The sequence below is a fragment of the Sinohyriopsis cumingii genome, chromosome 2, assembly GCF_028554795.1.
Source record: "Sinohyriopsis cumingii isolate HCF-2022 chromosome 2, ASM2855479v2, whole genome shotgun sequence".
In the NCBI taxonomy this organism is placed as follows: domain Eukaryota; kingdom Metazoa; phylum Mollusca; class Bivalvia; order Unionida; family Unionidae; genus Sinohyriopsis; species Sinohyriopsis cumingii.
Window position 1 is genome coordinate 59,708,388 of NC_142962.1, and position 22,212 is coordinate 59,730,599.

At 33.7% G+C, this 22,212-nt stretch overlaps 1 protein-coding gene across 4 annotated transcripts in view; it reads left to right on the top strand.

The window, feature by feature from the left end:
- Positions 1-22,212, top strand: part of LOC149804986 (nephrocystin-1-like) — a 147,324-nt gene that overhangs the window by 54,426 nt on the left and 70,686 nt on the right. For 3 of the 4 annotated variants that reach the window (XM_089946244.1, XM_089946229.1, XM_089946251.1), the window contains exons 12-14: positions 3,251-3,350; positions 9,386-9,428; positions 20,875-20,959. In XM_089946244.1, the coding sequence (XP_089802370.1) occupies positions 3,251-3,350; positions 9,386-9,428; positions 20,875-20,959 (228 nt within the window). The remainder of the gene's footprint in view (positions 1-3,250; positions 3,351-9,385; positions 9,429-20,874; positions 20,960-22,212) is intronic. The other variant, XM_089946237.1, reaches the window with a different exon arrangement.

Genomic DNA, 22,212 nt, shown 5'->3' on the forward strand with positions numbered 1-22,212 from the left:
TATTTTTCACTTGTTTTTTTTTTTATATAATAAAATCATTTGGTTTCTTTTAATATAATAAAATCACTTGTTTTTTTAATATAATAAAATCACTTGGTTTCTTTTAATATAATAAAATCACTTGGTTTCTTTTAATATAATAAAATCACTTGGTTTCTTTTAATATAATAAAATCACTTGGTTTCTTTTAATATAATAAAATCACTTGTTTTTTTAATATAATAAAATCACTTGGTTTCTTTTAATATAATAAAATCACTTGTTTTTTTAATATAATAAAATCACTTGGTTTCTTTTAATATAATAAAATCACTTGGTTTCTTTTAATATAATAAAATCACTTGTTTTTTTAATATAATAAAATCACTTGTTTTTTTTAATATAATAAAATCACTTGTTTTTTTTAATATAATAAAATCACTTGGTTTCTTTTAATATAATAAAATCACTTGTTTTTTTAATATAATAAAATCACTTGGTTTCTTTTAATATAATGAAATCACTTGGTTTCTTTTAATATAATAAAATCACTTGGTTTCTTTTAATATAATAAAATCATTTGGTTTCTTTTAATATAATAAAATCACTTGGTTTCTTTTAATATAATAAAATCACTTGGTTTCTTTTAATATAATAAAATATACAATTTGAGGAACAAATTTACTCTGCATACCTAAAAAATCCAAGTGATCTGTAAGACTGGCTACTCATTTCTTGCTCTAGTCAACTTTAAATTTAACTGGTATCAAACAGGTGGGCTGATGACAGTTTCACATGGTGTTTGATCAGATCATTTCCAAACTGGAATTGCAGTTTTGGATTTTATTTTTTTTTAAAAACCCACATGTATAAGCACATGTTGAATGTCATACTTTCCTAAATTACTGGAGTATTAAGATCTAGTGGTGAATTACAGACCATGTTCAACACACACTTTTCAACCAATAAATTTTTTTGTCAAAATCTATCTGATTTTTTAACTTGCATTCCAAAAATCTAATTTTTCTTTTAAAAACTCTTGGTACATTTTGGATTCATTTACAAGCAAGAAATCATAGAACAGTGAAATTTTTTGTGTGTCTTTCCCTGGCCATCTGTTATCAGCATTGATGAGAACCTGTGGCTTTATATCATATAATAATATAGAGGTTTCCTCTTTTATGAGAATACTTATTTAGCAGCGAGAACATTGCTTTGCAAGAGGGTTTGGTTTTTACAATAAAATGGTAAAAATATACTGTTTTAGTATCAAGTAATGTCACCTCTGATTAGGTGATGGCTGCTATGAAGCATACATGCCAACCATTATGCTTTTGGCGTAATCATTACGCTTTTTTTCACTAAATTACGTCTTACGTGTAAACGCAAATAGATTACATGTTAATCCCATGGACCGTATTCTAGAAAAGACAGCTTCTACATAACTATGATATAAGTGCACACTAGTCTGTAGACTTGCATGCACTATCCTAACAGTATTATGTTCTATTTATAGTGGCTGTCCTATTTCCAAGAAACATGTTGGTTTCCGCATTTGAACTTTTGACGTCGGATTCTTTTTATAGAGCTGTATGGCTTTATTTAGGAGATAACAGACTGGTTTTCTAAATTTTAATCTTTACTCACAGATTACTTGTTATAATTCATATTTGGTACAGAATCAGTCTGTATGATATTTGGCGCTCAAAGTCAGTCAGATTTATTCAAGTCGATATGCGTGCTTGAGCAAAAATGTTTTTCAAACAATTTCACAGATGGATTAAAAAAACCAATTAAGAGATGCATACATGAATTACATAACACAGTGTTCCATTCTAGGGCAGATTCACGCCCATTGCAGGCTGTGTGGAAAGGATTTTAATATTATCCATGTTGTGGAGCAACACTTGAAAACTAAAGAAATCTTGAACATACTAACTCCAGTACTATGGTAAATTCTTTTTTTTACAGCCAAACTCAATTGTGGATACAAATTTTGTAAATGTTGAGGTGTTATTTACCAAGTTCTTAATAGAACATGGACTACCCCTAGCGGTAGAAGACTACATTGGTCTTTTGATCAAATGGATGTTTCCTGATTCCAAAATTGCAGAATACATGCATATGCAAGAACAAAATCATCTAATATTGTTCATTCTTTAGCTGAAGATACTTCAGTTAAAATTGCAGAAGCCATGAAACTTGAGTCATTTAGCATTGCCACAGACTAGAGTAGTAATTTTGACAAAAAGTTGTACTCAGTCTGTATAAGAGACTTGGACAATGAAAAGGGCAAAGTCAGAGCGCTCTTTTTTCATTACCAGAATTAACAGTAAATTCCAATGTAAAAATTTTTTTGATTTCCGTAATAATGTTTTGAATAAACATGATATAAATTGGCACAACTATATGGGTTTTCAGCTGATAATGTGTCTGTGATAGCTGGAATTCATAAAGGAGTTGCATTCTATATTTTGTTAATTGTTTCATCGGTGTACATCACAGGTTGCCTCTGTCATTTGATGCACCTTGCTGCATGAAAGGCTGCCAATAAATTAGAAGGAGAATGCCTGAAGAATCAAGTTGGCATTCTACCCGACAATGTACTTCATGCAGACAGAGTTGATTTTTTTCTTCATCTTATTTCCCAGCTAAACAACCTAATAACTGGGAAATATAAATTTCATCTTCTTTGTCAGGTTATGAAAGGAATATTGGTTCTTTACCATTCTAATGCTGACTGTCAGAAATTTTTCAGTATTGTTAACAAAAATAAAATTTAATTCAGATCCACGCTCAGTAAGCTAGTACTTAGAGCTCTGCTGGTGTGCAAAACATTCATGGTCTCAGCTGGTACAAAGTGTTTTAAAACAAAACATGAGAGTCTGTCGCTTTTTAAATGTAAAAGTGCTTCATATGAAAACTTGAAGCAGTAATTGATGTTAAAAGACAATAGGAGTAAAAAAAATCATTTTGCACATATGCTTATTGAATTTGTATCATGTTATATGTGGGTTACTCTTTTTCTTCTTGGATTACTCTTTTTGTCCACTTGGATTACACGTTTTCCTCGCCAGGGGTTGGCATGCATGCTGAAGAAAAAATGCATTGTAGGGGAACCCCTGTATGAGACCTCATTTCAGGCTGTTCTCAACTTGGCCTTTATTTCTTTAATTCAAAGAAAAACAGCGGGTGTTTTATAGATTCTGAATTTTCGAAGTGGAAGTTTGGCAGTTAATGTGTGAACAACATTTATTCATGCCTTTTATAGAGGAAGAGGAAGAGGATGAGGAGGAAGATGAGGAGGAAGAAGAAGATGCAGGGGATGATGGAGAGAAGAAGAAAAGGCCTAAATATAAGCGTCAGAAGAGGTATAAAAAGTTAAGGATTATTGAGTAATGATGGTTACATGCCAGTAGAGATAGAGCAGATACTAAAGGCAAGCTAAGAATGATACAGGTTTTGCATTTTTCTTCATGACAGTTGAAAAATATTTTGTTGGAACTTTGAAATAGACTGTTATTATTAATTATACAAAACTGTTTTAATTCACCAGTTAAAATTCACAATCATCCTGTAGAATAAGAAGTAAAGTACTATATTTAACTTGCTTATAAGATGAGTCCATCTGCAAACTGCATTGTTCAGATCTGCCATTGCATAATGTATTGGCAGATCTGCATCAGCAGTTTGATAGGAATAATCAATAGAACAAACGACATAGACTCTGATCTGTAAGTACATTATGCTATGGCAGATCACAGTCTTTGTTGTTTGCAGTTTGACTTTACTTATAAGCAAGTATATACAGTAATAGCAATTGCTACCAACATATCTTACATAAGGCTAGAAATCAGTTATTTTTAACTCCATTTTTTAATATGCAAATGTTTTGTGTTCTGAATTGCATATCCAACTGAAGTAGGCAACACTTAATGTAAACTATATTTTTTTAAAAATTTGTAGTGAATGCTGTTCTTGGGAAATATGAAAAAATTACCTGCATTATGATGTTTGAACAGAAATTGTGTACTGATATGAGTTTTAAAAAAAACAAGTAAATAGTAATGATCGATAATAAATCAAATTTTGATAGGTCTTCATTGTACTGAGGGGTGTTATAGAGAGGGATCTATGTATTGTTGTAAAATTACTGATGTACAGTATCATACCTTGTACATATTTGTGTTATAAGTGGGGCATCAGTGTACAGAGAGTGGCCTATGCAGTGTTTGAAATGACTTATGTACAAAAAATTCCTTGGGCATTATACCTTTGCATTACGTGGTATCATCAGCTAGTTTGAGATGTGCTCTAACATTATTCAGAAATGATTACTCCAGAGCAGAATCGTTCACCTACAAGCCCGTGCTCATGCAAAAAGTTGGTTCTGTAACTGAAGTATAATTACTATGATATATGCATGTATGGCTTACAAACTTTACATTTTTGGTTCATATATCACACAGTGTTGAAGAATTCGGACCAACCTACTCTAGAGTATTTTATTTCCTTTGCAAAACCCATATTTTTTATTTTACAGAGAGTCATAACTGTCCATAAACACAAAAAAGTACAGGTTGCTGCATATTCCAGTGCACTATGTCTGCAAATTCAGTGCCTGAATAAACAAAGATAATTATTACACATCTCCCTCAATAACTTGCACACAACAAGGTCCAAAATGATTAACCACAGCATAGGTGAGGGCACAAGTTACTAAGATATCATGGAAGAAATAAGATAAAGATGTATGTCAACAGGTGGAAGGGTAGTTTATAATTGCACCAGGATTAACTTTCATTATATATAATGTTCTCGTGTTTTAATTATATTTTGTTTACTAAAGTTCAAAATTGTTCACTATTGTCATAAATTACTTTTATTTGAAGATAAACAATCTTTGAAACATCATTAAAACATTGCTTTAACAAGGGATCTCCATGTATATCACATTTGTTTGTTTATGTTACTACTTTGTATTCTAACTTTTGACCAAACTTATATTTATGTTACAAGGAAGACAAAAATCAGAACCCATAATCAAAATGCAGAACCAGTCATTTCTTTTGCTCAGAAAATTCAGGTCTAAAAATTTCTGTTATTTTTGCTGGAACTTTGTAAAATACATAAATAATGAATATATTGTTGTCATTTTAAAGGCTGGTCTTACTCTTTTCTGCCGAGACCGTACATTTGACTCATCGATAGATTTGGTTGTATTATAACCTCTGGTAGAAGGCTAGCGCCACATGGCACATAAAGTTGTTGCTAGGCTTGAGTATGTTAAGCTAGAGACAAATTATTTGTATGATAAATTGAAGGTCATTCCAAATGTTACCAGTTTTTGCAGTACTCAGGTTTATAGGACATTTGTTTTCTGTGGAAATGGTTTGCTTGCAATTAATGAGGTATGGTTGTATCTTCACTTTTAAAATGCAAATAGACAATTATAAAATACAAGCAAATTATGTGTTTTTGAAGTTTCCAATCCATACATTGGCAAAAATACTATACACTAGAGGCAGAACATGTTGGTGGCTTGATAAACCACTCTGTCTCTCTCTCTCTCTCTCTCTCTCTGGTCGGTTTAACTTTAAAACTAACTCCTTTTTCTCTCTCTCTCATCCTTTGGTCAGTTTGACTTAACTTTTACCATCATTCATAAGTCCATAGACATCGTTGTATGTCACAAGCACTCGTAGAGAGAGAGGCCTTTTCATACTTAATTAATAATTTTTTAGAATATTATAATAGGTATAAGAAACAACAACAGTAATAAAACAATACATCACAATATGTGTACCATGTAGCCTAGAAATTTACCATATAATGTCAACAGGGTTTGCAACTTTGTAGCATTGATTATATAAACACTGTAGATAAATCCCGAGAAAATGAACACATACTGTTATAATGAAACGTATTCTTTTAGGTTATTTGGTGTAATTTCAATTTCAAAGTTTTCATCCACCAAAAATTCTTTTTCTCTGTCACTCCAGATTTCTGCTTAGTTTTTTCCATTATACATGAGAGGGGAGGGGGGAACAGAAAGCAGAAAGGATAAAATTGTGTATCATATTCAATTCATTTAGAAAACGGGAATTATTAAACATTTTATCATTATTTTCCTATGTCACTAATGATTAATGTGTGGAAATTCATCATTGATCTAGAATCAATAGTACACGTTTGTGAGAACATTTATATACCCATATCATTGCGCCATGGGCGGATCACAATTTGATATACCAACAGTATTGGTATATCAGTTTGCTTTATACCAACACTTTAAATGCTATGTTATTTTTAATGCATGTGGTATATATATATATATATATATATATATATATATATATATATATATATATATATATATATGATATTTTAACTTCCCTTAAAACTTAATTTAATGTCATAATACAGGTCTTTTCTTGAAAAGAGGGTTCAGAGAAAGTATTTAAAATGAGCAGTATCTAATATGTAGTCTAGTTAAGTCTCTAACATCTTGATATTTTATTTCTTTATATTTATGCTCTGACCAGAATATTCTGTAAAGACCTATGTAATATTCAGTTTCCCATTTTTTTAATATAGAAAGGAATATGAGGTGTTTCTTTATATTTATGCTCTGACCAGAATATTCTGTAAAGACCTATTTAATATTCAGTTTCCCATTTTTTTAATATAGAAAGGAATATGAGGTGTTTCTTTATATTTATGCTCTGACCAGAATATTCTGTAAAGACCTATGTAATATTCAGTTTCCCATTTTTTTTAATATAGAAAGGAATATGAGGTGTTTCTTTATATTTATGCTCTGACCAGAATATTCTGTAAAGACCTATGTAATATTCAGTTTCCCATTTTTTTAATATAGAAAGGAATATGAGGTGTTTCTTTATATTTATGCTCTGACCAGAATATTCTGTAAAGACCTATGTAATATTCAGTTTACCATTTTTTTTAATATAGAAAGGAATATGAGGTGTTTCTTTATATTTATGCTCTGACCAGAATATTCTGTAAAGACCTATGTAATATTCAGTTTCCCATTTTTTTAATATAGAAAGGAATATGAGGTGTTTCTTTGTATTTATGCTCTGACCAGACTATTCTGTAAAGACCTATGTAATATTCAGTTTCCCATTTTTTTAATATAGAAAGGAATATGAGGTGTTTCTTTATATTTATGCTCTGACCAGAATATTCTGTAAAGACCTATGTAATATTCAGTTTCCCATTTTTTTAATATAGAAAGGAATATGAGGTGTTTCTTTATATTTATGCTCTGACCAGAATATTCTGTAAAGACCTATGTAATATTCAGTTTCCCATTTTTTTTAATATAGAAAGGAATATGAGGTAACTGCTCACAATGTCCTTCAAGAATCGCTGAGTTTTTGTTTGACCTTTGGCTGCACTCCTGCTTTGCCAGTGTCTCTTGTTCTGACAAAATCAATACATTTTACATTAGAATGCAGTGACTTTTTCAGATGAAAGAAATATTGATAAGGTGATGTCTTTTTTTCATTTAAATACAGACCACCTGTCTAATAAAGAAGTGTTTTTACTGTAATTATAAAAATTTACTCATTTGTTATCACATTTTGTTTTACATGTTTCTGGTTGTGATTTTATTTCTTTACAGATATATTAACTGATTCTTTTGATTATCATGTACAAAGTTAACAGCTCATTTTGAAATTGAGGTATAATATAAATTATGTTATACTTAAAATTATGGGTTTGAATAGATGAAGCTTATCAAAATTTCACAATTCTTTCTTGAAAGAAAAGCTGTGTTTGACAGTAGCTAACAAGTATTGGTTTTGCATACTAACCATGCATATGTATTGTCTACCAATCATTCAAAACATTAGATTTAAATGTTATGTTTAGATATTATTATCCTTACCATTCCTATATGATTTATTTTTTAGTTTGCACTGATGCACATTCTGCTAAATACTGTTTATTTTGTATAAAGTCTTCTGAGTTGCAGTTAAGTTTACTGTTCATTTTCGTTTTAACGTTTCCATTGTGATTAAATTAAACTATGTACATACAGAACAAAACTTGGTGGAACTGTGTCAGATTTCATTAGATCTGTGTTGGTGACACCTTATAGGGACAAATTTTGGTGTCCATTTGGTATGCAAAACATCATGAGTTTTCATAGTAATTAGATTTTTCACAAATATAGTTTGAATAGTTGTTTGCTTTATGAAGTTCATACTATGATGTTTTTATCAGGGCAGTCCTTCTCAGGAATGTGTGCTTTAGCTTTTTTACTTTTTCAACCAAATGGTTTACCGTGTTTGACATTTCAGAGTTTGGAGAACTATTTTGTTGTGTCTGCTTGTGTGTTACTTGTTTCAGAAGAAAAAAAACTTGCATAGAGTTCATTTATGCAGTCTGTATGCATTTTTTAAATTTCAAAGCAGTCTTCATCCATTGTGGAAAAACAGCATTAGAGAGTTGATGGCAAACGTTTGAAGAAAAGTTGATGCATAATTTGAGTGTCAGCTGCACACAAATTTAAATGCAGCCCCTCAAATTGACTGGCCCTGTTCCAACTTAGAGAAAACCACAAATGATCACTCATCTTCAGACCTGCTGATAAAGCCATTATATGAAGCAACCAGTGAGTCAACTGTTATTGAAATCCATTTGGCTTTGTCATTAATTTTTTTTTAAAATTGTTGAAAAAGAAGAGCCTTTGTGTCCTAGTGGTTAAAGTGTTGGAAGTATGACCAAAGAGTGCAGGTTCAGTTCCCACCATCGGATCAGCCTGGCTGTCATGGTCTGTCATTGGGCAAGTTACTTAACTGTATTTACCTTGACACAATATAGTCTTCAAAGTTTTGCTGTGCTACAAACATCCAAAACTGATAAAGAATACAGCATCTCAACTTTGTGCAGATTCACAATCCTAAAACCAAACACAGTCACTAGTATGTGAAAAAAGTGTCACTTTGATCTACTTTTGGCATTTGGCATTGATGAATGTTTCTCCTAAACATGAGTCTCTATCCACTGAGTTACATAAATTCATGTAGAAAATGGCTGAATCCAAGTGCATTAACTGTAAGTTTCATTTTTCACAGTTATATTAATGGACACACCCAAACAATAGGTCTCAAATGGAAAAATGTAGCATCCCACCAGCAATACGTACATCTTGCCAATGCAAAAATGACTCTTTCTTGTTCAGTCTTACAATAAGAGGTCAATTTTGTCTTTTTCCAGGCTTGGCCAATAGATACAGATTATTTGCAGTATTATCAGACCCATCATACATATATCACTGAATGTATATTGACATTAAAACAAGAAGAAAGATAGGGTTCCTTCCCATATAATCTAACCCTATATTCTTTATATTTGGTTTATTCCCAAACAGTGGCAAGGAGTTGTGGGCTGGAGTCAGGAAGATCGTTAAAGAGGTAAAATCAGTCGTGTCAGTATATATTTGGTCAACAGACATATGCTGTACCAAACAATATGGATTCGGTACTCCAGTGACAAAGCTCAATTTCAAAATATTAGTTTCAAATTTTATTCTTAGATATTATTGCCTTGACTCTTAAGTTCACCTATGAGCTTTACATCACTGCATTCAGGGGTATTTACTAATAATTGAAAAGGTTTCATTTAAAATAATAAGGGGTTTATTGAGATGGGACCTGGGTCATCAGTTTGGGGAAGAATGAGGCTAATAAGGTACAAAATTTCCAGAAATAAATTGGTAAAATAGGGAATTTTGCATTATTTCTAAATACTTTTTCATTGGGACAGGGGTCTGTTCTTGGCCCATGAGGATCCCTTTGAAAGCTCTGATAAATAACTTGATAAGTACATATAAAATATTTCTAACAAGCAAAACATAGGATCTTTAACAGGCTGGAATATTTAAATTGAAATCCATAGCCTGTAAATTTGGTTTTAGTTGGTATAATGTGATGTTTTGCAAAGGCAAATTTTAGTTCAGTACATTCCGTCTGACATTCTTATGAAAAAAATGGAACATGGCCCATGTTTCAGTCCTCTCATTTACTTCAAAATGAATTGATAGCAGATGGTATTCAGATAAAGCCACAGATTTCAGATGTGCAGCTGTGTAGATTGAAGCATGAATTTTATTTTAAATTTTGTATAGTTGTTGCTTAAAAACAGCTATCATTGTTTAGCAGCTTTGAATCCTATAAGATTTAGATCATCCATATGTTTTCTAATAGATCAGTTTAGTATTAAGATACCACATATATTAGGTTCAAAGTCATATCCAACTGCAGACATCATAGGCTCAGATCTGCTTTCGCATTTAGACCACTCCAGTGGCCTGCTGGTTAGAGCATTCACCTCATCTACAGCAGGTCATGGGTTCAAACCCCAGCTGAGTCATACCAAAGACTTATAAAACTCGTACTAACAGCTGCCATGCTAGGTACTCATGTTTTTTGCAGTTGGATGTGACTTTTAAGTGAGTATATGTATCACACATCTTACTGGATTTGATAATGTATTCAGTGCCCCATACATCAAAGCATACATTACAATGCCGAGTACATCAAAAGCATACAATACAATGCCCCATACATCAAAAGCATACAATACAATGCCCTATACATCGAAAGCATACAGTACAATGCCCCAATGCCCAGTACATCAGATATCATAAAATACAATGCCTAGTGTATTATGTAGCGTAAAATACAAATAGCATAAAATATAATGCCTCATACATCAAACAGCATAAAATACAGTGCCCCATAAATCAAATAACACAAAATACAGTGCCTCATACATCAAATAGCATAAAATACAGTGCCCCATACATCAGATAACAAAAATACAGTGCCCCATACATCAAATAGCATAAAATACAGTGCCCAATGCATCAAATAACACAAAATACAATGCCCCGTACATCAAATACCATAAAATACAGTGCCCCATAATCAAATAACTCAAATAACAGTGCCCCATGCATCAAATAGCATAAAATACAGTGCCCCATAAATCAAATAACACAAAATACAGTGCCACATGCATCAAATAACGCAATAAAACAGTGCCCCATACATCAAATAACACAAAATACAGTGCCCCACACATCAAATAGCTTAAAATGCAATGTCTCATAAATCAAATAGCATGAAATACATTGCCCACTACTTCAATAAACATACAATACAATGCCCTTTACATCAACTAGCATACAATACAATGCCCCATACATCAAATTACATACAATACAATGCCTCACACAGCAAATAAAATAGTCTAAATCTCTTATTGCATAATTTGTTGGCAGATTTAGTTCAAGAACATTTTACTATTTATTTTATGTGAAGATTCAGATTTTGGACTATGTGTGCAGTGGGTGCATGTTAGACAATGTGCAGTGGGTGCATGTTAGACATGGTCATATACTGTGAGGACTAGATGAGTTTTGTTCAGTGATATGTCAATTCTTCTGTGTCCTTTGTGTGATTGTATCAGTTATATTTCACTTTCCTGATGTAGTAACTTGTAATTTTTTCACCATCATCTGTTTGAATGATATTACTGAGATTTCCATGGCTAACACATCCTCAAACTTTCAGTTGTGATATTGTACATTACATCATATTTTTTCATCCAAAACTTATTTAAACATGTCATATCTGACCATCAGTAAGATAAAGGATTGCTTTTACAGATTTGATTTGTAGAAGATATTTTGCTACATGTATATGTAAATTTTGAAAGCTCATTACTGTATTTCTTATTGCTAATTAATAAAGAGGCCTTATAAAGGACAGTTTTAAATAAAACACATCGTATTTTACAATAAGTTAATAAAATTAGGTGTTTGTTCAACCTGTCATATTTCCTAGGGTTACCCTCCTAAAAGTTTTATTTAATCGTTTCTATGAATTTAATGGTCTTTTTCAATACAGAACTGTTACATTGTGTCATAATTGATGAAATAAATTTGATAATATTTCAAATATAAACTATATTGTGATAAGGACTTTTAATTGGTAAATTAGATCCAAAAGTTGCAGAGTATAGTACTTTAAAATTGTACTTTCTGACACTCCCGGAAATAAGAATACTCTCTGTTAATGAAAACCATTTTTATTCTATCTCCTATCTTATAAAAGTGCATTTATTATCAGAATTAGATACCCAAATCAGACAGGTTAGTATAGGCAGTGCTGTTCATTGTGAAGTCTTTTTATACTTGTAGTAATTTCTATATTTGCAAGATAAATTTGTTTTACCAGTGTTGTTTAAATCCTCTTCTTGGGACTTGTAGTTTAAGATATAAATTGCATTATGCATGGAAGAACAATTTAGATAAATAAGTTTCTATAACTTTATCACATTTTAACCCAGATATCAAGGTTATATCCAAGGAAAAGCTTTGTAACTTTGAAAAGTTTACGACAATTATTTTTTTATATTTTTTTATACTTCATTTATTGAATTATATACTGCTTATAGTATCACATTATAATATGTATACACTTAGAAATTTTTTATGTATATGGCTGAATATTCATGTATATAATTTTTGCCAATCATTTTTCTTTGTTTAGCAGTCTTTAAGACAGGTACTGGAAAATTAAAATATTATAATTGGTTCTGATTTGTTCAAGCATGTTCTCAATCAATTTCAAAAGAAAGGAATTTTAATTTTTAATGATTACACGTGGTTTGTATGACCTTGAAAAATCCTTCAGTATTAGAGTTTCCTTGAAATTAAAATGATTTATTCGTGAAAAGTCCTTGAATTTATTCAGAAGCTCATTGAATTTTTCTACATACTCCTTGAATTTATCTGAGTGAATACAAAATGTTTAAACAATGTCACTTTTTAATTTAGAATTGTTATTATTTACATATTTTCCAACAATAATTAATTTTAAAAAATAAAATCGAATCAAAATGTTTGGATCAAAAGACGCACAATATTGGTAGATACCAGAAGATCCATGAAACCTTATGAAAACAAATTCCTTTAAAAAACCTAGAACAGAAGACTCTAGGGATGTACAAACCATGTTACATCACTGAAGAAAGTTAAGTTACTGTTGCATGTCTGTAATGTACTTCTGGCATGTCAGTTGATTGATTTTTAATATTATATGAATTGCTTGAATTATGAAACATTTACTGTGGTTTTGGAATGATTGTATTTTCTATAGGTTGTGAATTTTAGCTCACATGACTGTAACTCCATGTAAACTTAAGGTACGGTCCTTTGTGTGTTGTCGATTGTGTGTAGTGCTTTGAGCCTAGTGCTATCTCTATTCACAATTGAAGTTTACAACTTCTTTTCAGAAAATACTTAGGAGAATTTAAACAACTTTAAAAGAAAGCATCCTGGCATGAAACCACTACAAATTAGTTCAGATGATGCCAATCTGCCATCAATTATGGCTGCCATTACAAGAAATACACTAGCTTTCAGCTTATTCTGAAAAACCGTTCAACAGATTTGATCAGATTTGGAAGCAAAGTTCCTGGTATGAAGGTCTTTCAGTTTTGTTCAGATGATACTAATTATGCAATCAAATTTGGCCAAAGTTACTAAAAATATAAAACCATTTAAATGATGATTTCTGAAAAACCTCTCATCTGAACTTTACCAAATTTGACATCTTAGCAAGAAGGTCTTCCAAATTCGTTCAACTGATGCCAATCCCCCATCAGTTATGACCACCATTATCAGTACTTAACATTTAAAATCTTTTAAACTGCTTCTTCTCACATACCACTTTACATATTTTGGCCAAATTTGCAAGAAAGCAGGTACATTGCCATACCAAGTATGGACCATTTGCAGGTTATCAATTATGGCCAAGTCCTCTGGGTCAAGGAGAGATTTATGAATCAATGCGGGTCGTACAAACGACTTGTCCTTTTTATGTGTTCTTATATTTATGGTCTGTTAAAGAACATAAATCAGACAAACATCAGGTGTGAATCTACATTTACAAGATGACATGTCAACAGCCCAGCTGAGCATTATCACTGAGGAGAAGTCACAGTGCATCGTGTGGTGTAGCAAGTGACAACATTTTTTCCCATTTCTTCCTTCTTCTGTTTCAGTCAATAACAAAGTTCCCCTGCATATCTGAGCATGCCCTTCAGGTCTTTAAGTCTAGTTGCATGGGCTTTATATGTGACTTTCATCAGCTGTGATCTTGATGCATCTCAGTATGATGCTGTATTGGCTGCCAACTGTACCATACAGCCATCCAGTTCTAGATTCATATAATATTTGTCACACATTATTGTATGCCTTGGCCATTTGAGCATTGTTAACATTGTTAGGGATGTTAGTGAGAGATCCATCCTTCTGCCTAACATTACCTATACTCTTGTACTGCAGTTGTCCATATACCCATCTGTATTCATGGTACCTGTACTGGCTGATTTTGATTTTAACCACCGTCCTTACTGCTTCAATGACTACAACCTATGGATATGGCTAGCTAGTTGCTCATGGCTTACCCTCATGGATGGTGCCAAGACAGTTTTAAAGATAACAGACATACTTCATCAATGCCTCCTGGCATCTTTTATCCAGACATTGATTTTGATTTGGATGAGGACATCCTGCCCATTGAGTGTGGATGTAAGGTTGATGATATTTCATACTCAGATTCCACTATAGATATTGGTTGCTGTTGAACTCAGAATGTCTGACACCTCTCTTCTGTGCTGGTCTGCAGGGTCAAGGACACAGGTCAGCCTTTTCTTGTCTTCCCCCATATTTTGAGTGAAATTCAAGAAAATTGATGAGCAGTTATTTGCCAAAATCAGTGACCCAGACAATTCTTTTGTCTGAGAGACAGTTACCAGCATCCTTGCCATGGCACTGATATAAGACCCATTACACTGCTTTTTCATCTGATCTCCAAATGCTAGACAAAAGCTATGTTGAAGTAAATCTGGTTTTGCCTGTTTCTTTTAAATAAATTGAATTAAGATGTTTTACATGCCACTTCAAAGCCCATTAACAGTATTGTAGCCATGTCTTGGATGTGGTGCCTATGGAGATCTTCAGGCTTGCTGAGAAGTCTGCCAATGAGCATGCATGGTAGTCAACAGCAAAGACAGCTAAGTTGATTATTATGGCAGCCCACCATCCACCAGTCTTGACCATGTTTGACAGGACATGTGCTTGTGGTCTACTTCATTTGAGTCAAATCATGCTCGGACCTGGCAGACCACTTCCTTTGGTTCACCTTTGTTGTTCGGTTGCAAGATGGAGGATGTGCAGAGGCAGGCCACTCAGGAATTGCCTGTCCTCCCAGCTGCACAGCCTCCATTGCTTTATAAACACTTTCTGACCTATCCTCATAGATATGATAGTAGTGACAAGAAGATATGTGATTTTTCACTGCATATTTCCAAAACCGACCTCAATATCAACCTACATACTAAGACAGTCTGCTAAACAGTCTTGGAGGCAGTCTAATAGAAAGGGTAGGAGACAAAGTTTCTCTACCCCCAAGGCTGCACCTACTTCCCATTTACTTTTTTCCCCAAACATGCATTGATGCCATTTCAGTGGGCACCACTCTTGTACTTCAAAGAGCATTCGATCGATCTTATTCTTCAAAGTGAGTGGGTCATCCAGAATGTGATGACTGCAAGGATATGGAGGCTACAATGCCATCTGCTGGGAGGATCTTGTCACCCCTTGTTCCTGACTGGTTTCATTACTTTGTAACTTATAAGAGTCAATTAATGTGGTTGATACATTTGTTCAACTAATTGACTGGGGGTGACTAGATCCTCCAGCTGATGGGAGGTTAGCCTTTGCATCCTTTCAGTCATCTCTTTCTAACGGTTAATATTTTATCGGAAGTGAAGGTGACCCTTCTTGCAGGATACCGATGAACCTCTCTGGAAGTGCATCAGCACTTCTATCTAATTCCTCCACAGCTACACTGATTAGAAGAGATGTGAACACTAACAAATAAGAAGACTAGACATTCTGGTTTCAGAATGTTAACAAGTCAAGCATTTGCTACTAAGTGTCTCTGAACTTTAACCTATCTGAACACTAAAAATTATTCTTTGTCAGATAATATAAGTCTTCTTATTTGATACAATGCTTTCTAGTAACAATATTAATCAGAAAGGTAGAGATTTTGATTGGATTTACCAATTATATACTCAGCAGCTGGTAGCGATCAACATTTCTTTAAATGGGAGAACAGCCATTTTAAACAGAGTGGGCAATCCAAATTGTTTTTAAGAGGCTTCAGATCTTGTTTTTCCAACCCTCTTTTGTCCTCCCTATTCCTGGTTGAAGTATTGTTGGAATCAGTAAAGGCTGCACTTTAAGTGTGAGCGATTAGAATGCTCATCAAAAAGCAGGTGGTGGAGACTGTTTGGAAAACACAATCTCCAGGGTTCTACTCCAGGCTTCTCTGGTGTGGAAGGTCAGTGGCAAACTCAGGCCTATCATTGACCTGAATCAACTGATCAATTTATACTCCTACCAAAATTCAAAATGGAGACTGCAAGATCAGCCCACCTCACCATCTGTCTGAATGAGTTTGCTATCAGTCCCAACCTGACGGATGCATATTTTCACATTTCCAGTCATCCATCTTATTGGAGATTAATTCAGTGTTTTTCAGTTTGGACCTTCATGAAACAAATCAACTGTCATCTCCCTGTTTTGTAAGCCCTCCTCTTCTTGATTCTAATCAAAGGAAATAATGATCTCCTGTCCCTTTTAAATCATCTTTGCTTTTTGATCAATTGGGATAAGTCCAGCCTTTGTCCGCCCCACCAGTTCATCAATCAGGATATTGAATGTCTCACCCAACACAACCTCATACATCTTCCCCTCCTTCAGTTGTTCCAAGTCATTGAACTCATGGAGTCAATTTCTAAGAAAATGTAGATCACAGCCAGATAGTTTCTGCAACTCCTCAGATTGTGCAGTGCAGCAGCAAACCTAATTTCTCTGGGTCACCTGTACATATGCCCTTTGCAGATGACCTTGCTGTCCCTTTTCAGTGCTCAATTACAGGATCAGTATTACGAGAATGATTGTATCATTCCTGGATCAGTGGCACAAACAAGATTGCCACACAACAGGATTACCTCTGGAACAGCCCCAACAAGACATGACCATGTGTACAGATGAAAGTTCCAAAAGATTGGGAAGCCCATCTGTTGCTAGGCTTTGATGCTGTCAGTGGTCAGTGGGATTTGGAAAATGCAGGTCTCTTTTGAGGTGAAGACTATCATCAAGTCCTTTCATTACTGGTGAGATAGTCTTCAGGGCAAGGTCATGTTCATACTATCCATCAACTCAGTTGTATTGATGTACTTCCTCAAAAAGGGCAGTACCAAATTACCCCAAACTCTGCTTTCTGGTCTGGAAGTTCCATCTTTGGTGCACATTTTGCAATGTTGCCATCCAGATTAGACATATTCCTGGTTGACTCAGCCTCTTGCTGATTCTTTGTCCAGGAAGGACTAGATTCTCTGTGCAGAATTGTCCCTTGATCCATCTATCTTTCATTAGATTGGTGTACAGTGGTGACATCTGATGATCAACCTTTCTATGACCAGGTAGCATCACAAATTGCCCACCTTCCTGTCTTCAGTACTACATCATGAGGCTTGGGCTCTCAATGTCCTTTCTATCAGTTGGGAGGGTTTGTGGACCTTTGCCTACAAGTCTTGGTACCAAAAATTATACAGAAATTGGGCCAGAAGTGCAAAATGTATTTGATTGCCCCTCCACTGAAACAAGTCCTTAATAAATGATCTTCTTGGTCTAACGATAGATCTGCCCAGGAAGATCCAAGCCAGGCTGAATGTTCTCCAACAGCCTTGGACCCAATCCTTGTCCAATTTCATTGCTTAAAATTGTTTGCTGTCAGAAGGCAATCAGAAAATCATCATACAACCTCTCTTCTGTATTGACACATCCTGAGAGGCAAACAAATGAGATTTGTTATGTGCTCTGAAGCTTTGTCTGAAGTGAACTGAGTCGATTCATGGAGCTCAAAAGTGTCTTTTTCTTCAAGTTTAGCCTGGGAAAGAGGATATAATGCTCAAGCCCTCGCACTGTGGCTTAAGTGAGTGGATAATGTGAATGGCATTGACATCTCACCAGAACAGAATCACCTCATGAAAATCTCTACTCTTGAGATCAGGGCAATCTATGCAAGCCTTGCTTTTAACTGCAATGTTTCTATCAGGGACATCATTGAGGCATTTGGCTGGAATGCAGAATTGACCATCTTGAGTATTTATCTACAAGATTTAGCTCCACAGTGACGTACTGTGGACCTAGTAGACCTAGTCTCAGTCACACTCGCCACTACCGGACCCAAATGATACCAGCACGACGTTCAGACAGTCACTCTCAAGACATAAACAACATCACCTCTGGTTGTGCTGTTCACAAATTAGGAGAGTGGGTCATCCTTCTTATGTGGACTCCAATCTTTTCTCAAAGGTTACCCAGGATATAGGTAGAATTCTCAACATTCTCACCTCCTATTGTCTTAATATTAATATAATACGGGAATGTATTAGAATCAGAAAGCAAATTTGTCAGTAAATTATGTTTATATAGAATACTATCCTGATCACATTACTTAAGTACCCTCTCATCCTCCTCACAATGTGAGCATTCTACACATGATATTTCTGATAGCTTAAAACTAGTGCCACCTGGTGGCAGCAGAAGGAGGTAATTAACAAGAGTTATTGCCCTTTGCTTATATAGACAGGAAAGACAGATTTCATCTTTTGGGAGATCTGGATTGGGGAGAGAGAGGGAAGCAGGGCTTATATTCCAGACTTTAATGTGATTGGGTTAATATTTTAGGTGAAGTATAATTAACAGAATAATCTGCTTTCTATTAGGTTTACCATTACTGTTCTAATGGATAATGTTAGAAATGAAATGTAAACACTTGCTTGACTTTGGGCAAAGGGCTACTTAAACAAATAGTGAAATTCCTTTTAAAAATTACTGTTTACTATTAAAACTGTCGGCTTTTGGACCAGCAGGCAGATGTCAGTTTTGAATGTTGTTCATGGATACGATATCTCAGGAAGACACATGGAGAGTACAATGAGTATTTAATTCAGATTTTTTTGGTTAAAAACAAAGTTAAAAAAATTTATTGAAGTACAAATCATGTAGCACTAAAACTTATCAAGAAGTATGACTGTTGCTAGACATGGGTTTTGGGCAGATGGAATTTTATAAGCTGATACAAGGATGGTTGTTTGTGGGGAGGGTGTTTTATAACCTGAGCCAAGAATGGTCATTTGGTCAGTGGGGAGATTTTTTGATAAACTAAGTCAAGGATGGTAATTTGTAACCTGATTTGAGGATGGTGGTTGTGGTGGTTGGTTTGGGGAATATTTTATAACCTGATTCAAGAAAGGTGGATCTTTATGATGGTATTTTGCAGACTGATTTGAAAGTATTGTAGTTCGGGGTTAAAATATTTAAAAAGTGATTCAGTGTTGGTGGTTTGTGGGAAGGGTGTATATAAGCTGCATCAAGGATGGTGGTTTGGGTAGGCAGGAAATATTTTATAAGCTGATTCAAGATTGGTGTTTTTGTCTGAGGGTATATTATAAGTTGATTGTTTGGGGGGTAAGGTATTTTATAAGCTGATTTAGTGGTAGTTTGTGGGGATGGTATTTAAAGCCAATTCAAGGATTGTGGTTTTGGGGAGGGTATTTTATTATTTCTTAAGTATACATTGCAATTATTATATTGAATATGGTGTTCATTTTGTTACCAAATGTAAGAAAATTGTACGATCACTTGTAAGTTATCAGTCATATCTAGATTTTTTTGGAAACAGTTTCTATGTTTCTTATACATTACCAGAAAATTAGACTGACTTTATTTTATCTTCTGATGAATTTTTCAAAGTAATATTACAGATAATTTTAAAAATAATATTGCATTCTAGAGATTTTCTCCAGGACAGTTTTAGCTCTCTATAAATATCTTAGTATGCATTTTCTTATAGGCATTTTGCTTGGCAATTTTCATTTGAAACAATCATTATTAGGGTGTGATTTATTAACTTGTTGATAAAGAGTACAATAAATTTTCTTGTATGAACCTTTAGCACAATAAGTCACTACTGTACATACTAGTATAATCTGTGAACCCAACAAAGAACATTGTAGACTAAGGTCTGCCACCGCATAATGTACCAACAGATCAGGGTTTATTGTGTATATTCACATCTAAGTTTTTTTCAGCTGTAAATAACATAGACCTTGATTTGACATCACATAATGTGTAGATTAGAGTCAGTGTCGTTTTAACTAACAAACACCATGGACCCTGTTTGTAGCTGACTTCCTGTTATTAGCTTAAAATCTTAAGTAGCATAATGGAATGGTGGAAAGTGTCTTTGTGACAAGAACAAAACATGTAGCTTGACACTTGAATGCAATAAGTGACAACTATGACACATATGTATCTTTAGATAATCAGTCATTATCCAAGCCATTGCACTAACCCTTTTAATAGATGTTCTGATCTTTATTTGATCCAATATACGTAAAGCTTATTATTGTAGAAATTCAATGACTCTTTTCATGATTGTCAGTACATTTTGGAAATTAAGTAGGAAACTATTTATAACAGTAACTTTTGCCTTGTTAGGAAGATTTTTATTCAAGTTAACTAATGTGGAATATTGAATATTTTGTTTTTAATTGTTCTGAAGTAGGTAACATTTTTTAAGTAGTAACTGTTAAGTGACAGTGAAATTTAACTTGTTTAGCAAAAGAGCAAGAGTGAATAATCTTGAGAATATGGAAGAATATATAAAATCTACCAATAATTATAATTATCTCCCTTTGCTGCAGACAAGTGCCACAGATGTCCTGCATGCAATGGGGGCTGTTCCATCAGGGTTCAGAGATTCTACTCTGGCTCAAAAGTATATTAAAGGTAAGAAGAATAGGCTGTAATTTCTACATTAAGTCAATCTGTCTTTTGTTTTTTTTTGTTAACCTTGCCTCACTTTTGTGAAGTTCAAAAATCTTGCATATTTGCAGTTAAATGTTTTCTATGACTTGTTGATTGATATTATGTGTCATTAGAAAATGTTTCATATACCACATTTGGCATCCTGTCTTTAAGGTCAAGGTCATGTGTCAGTAGTTTAGGTTTTTCACATTTTTCTTTCCGTTCTGTAACTTAATGGTCATTTGAGATTAAGAGATGTAACTTAAACATTGTCAGTAGCAGATATGTTGTATACCACATTTGGAATCCTATCTTGAAGGTCAAAGTCATGGGTTAATGGGTCAATAATTTCATTCATACTTCCATTCTGTAACTCTTGAGCCATTTGAGATCAAGGGATGAGACTTGGTATCATGTATCACATTGTGGGTCCATTTTCAAGGTTACAGGTCAATATTCTAGGTTTTAGTACCTTTTTCCCTGCTGCTCTATAACTTATGAACTGTTTATGGTAAAGTTAATGAAAATATAACTTGATGTTTAAGATAAAATTGAGTAAATATGGTATATATATGTATATTGTCACTATAAGATATAAATCTGTTAAATCTCTCTCATGGCATCTCTTGTATCACTGTCAAGGATTTTATCTTTAAGGTAAAGGTCATTGATGACTTTCTTTTCCTTTTCTGCACTTTTACTCTAATGCTTTTTGAGATAAAAGCATGAAACTTAGTTTTCTTTTCATATCAGTAACTTTCCTGCTTTGTCTGAAGAGTCACAATCAGATCATTAGGTGACCATCTTATGGTAAGTGGCTTTTTCAGGATTTAAAATTATTCAAAAGATAAGTCATTTGGAAAAGTCAGAGCTTTAGGTTTCACTACCACAAACCTTGAATGTTTTTGTTGCCTGAGACTTTAATTTAAAATGGATATTCATTGCCATATTACAGTTTTAGTGACTTTGGTCATTGCTAGCATCAGCATAGACATTGATGGACATCCACTAAAGAAAAGTTGTAGGTATTTTTGTTGTTGTTTTTTTAAAATTGTTTTCACAGGTGGGTGCATAGGCTCAAGATTTGGAGGACACAGGACAAAAAATTGCGAAAAACCCATGTTCCTGCACTCTTTATGATATACTTATTGCGCAGTATATTTTTTTATTATGTTACATATACGTTAATAAAGATTGACCTTTCTATGAAATTAGTTTTTTGATAAGTATGCAGA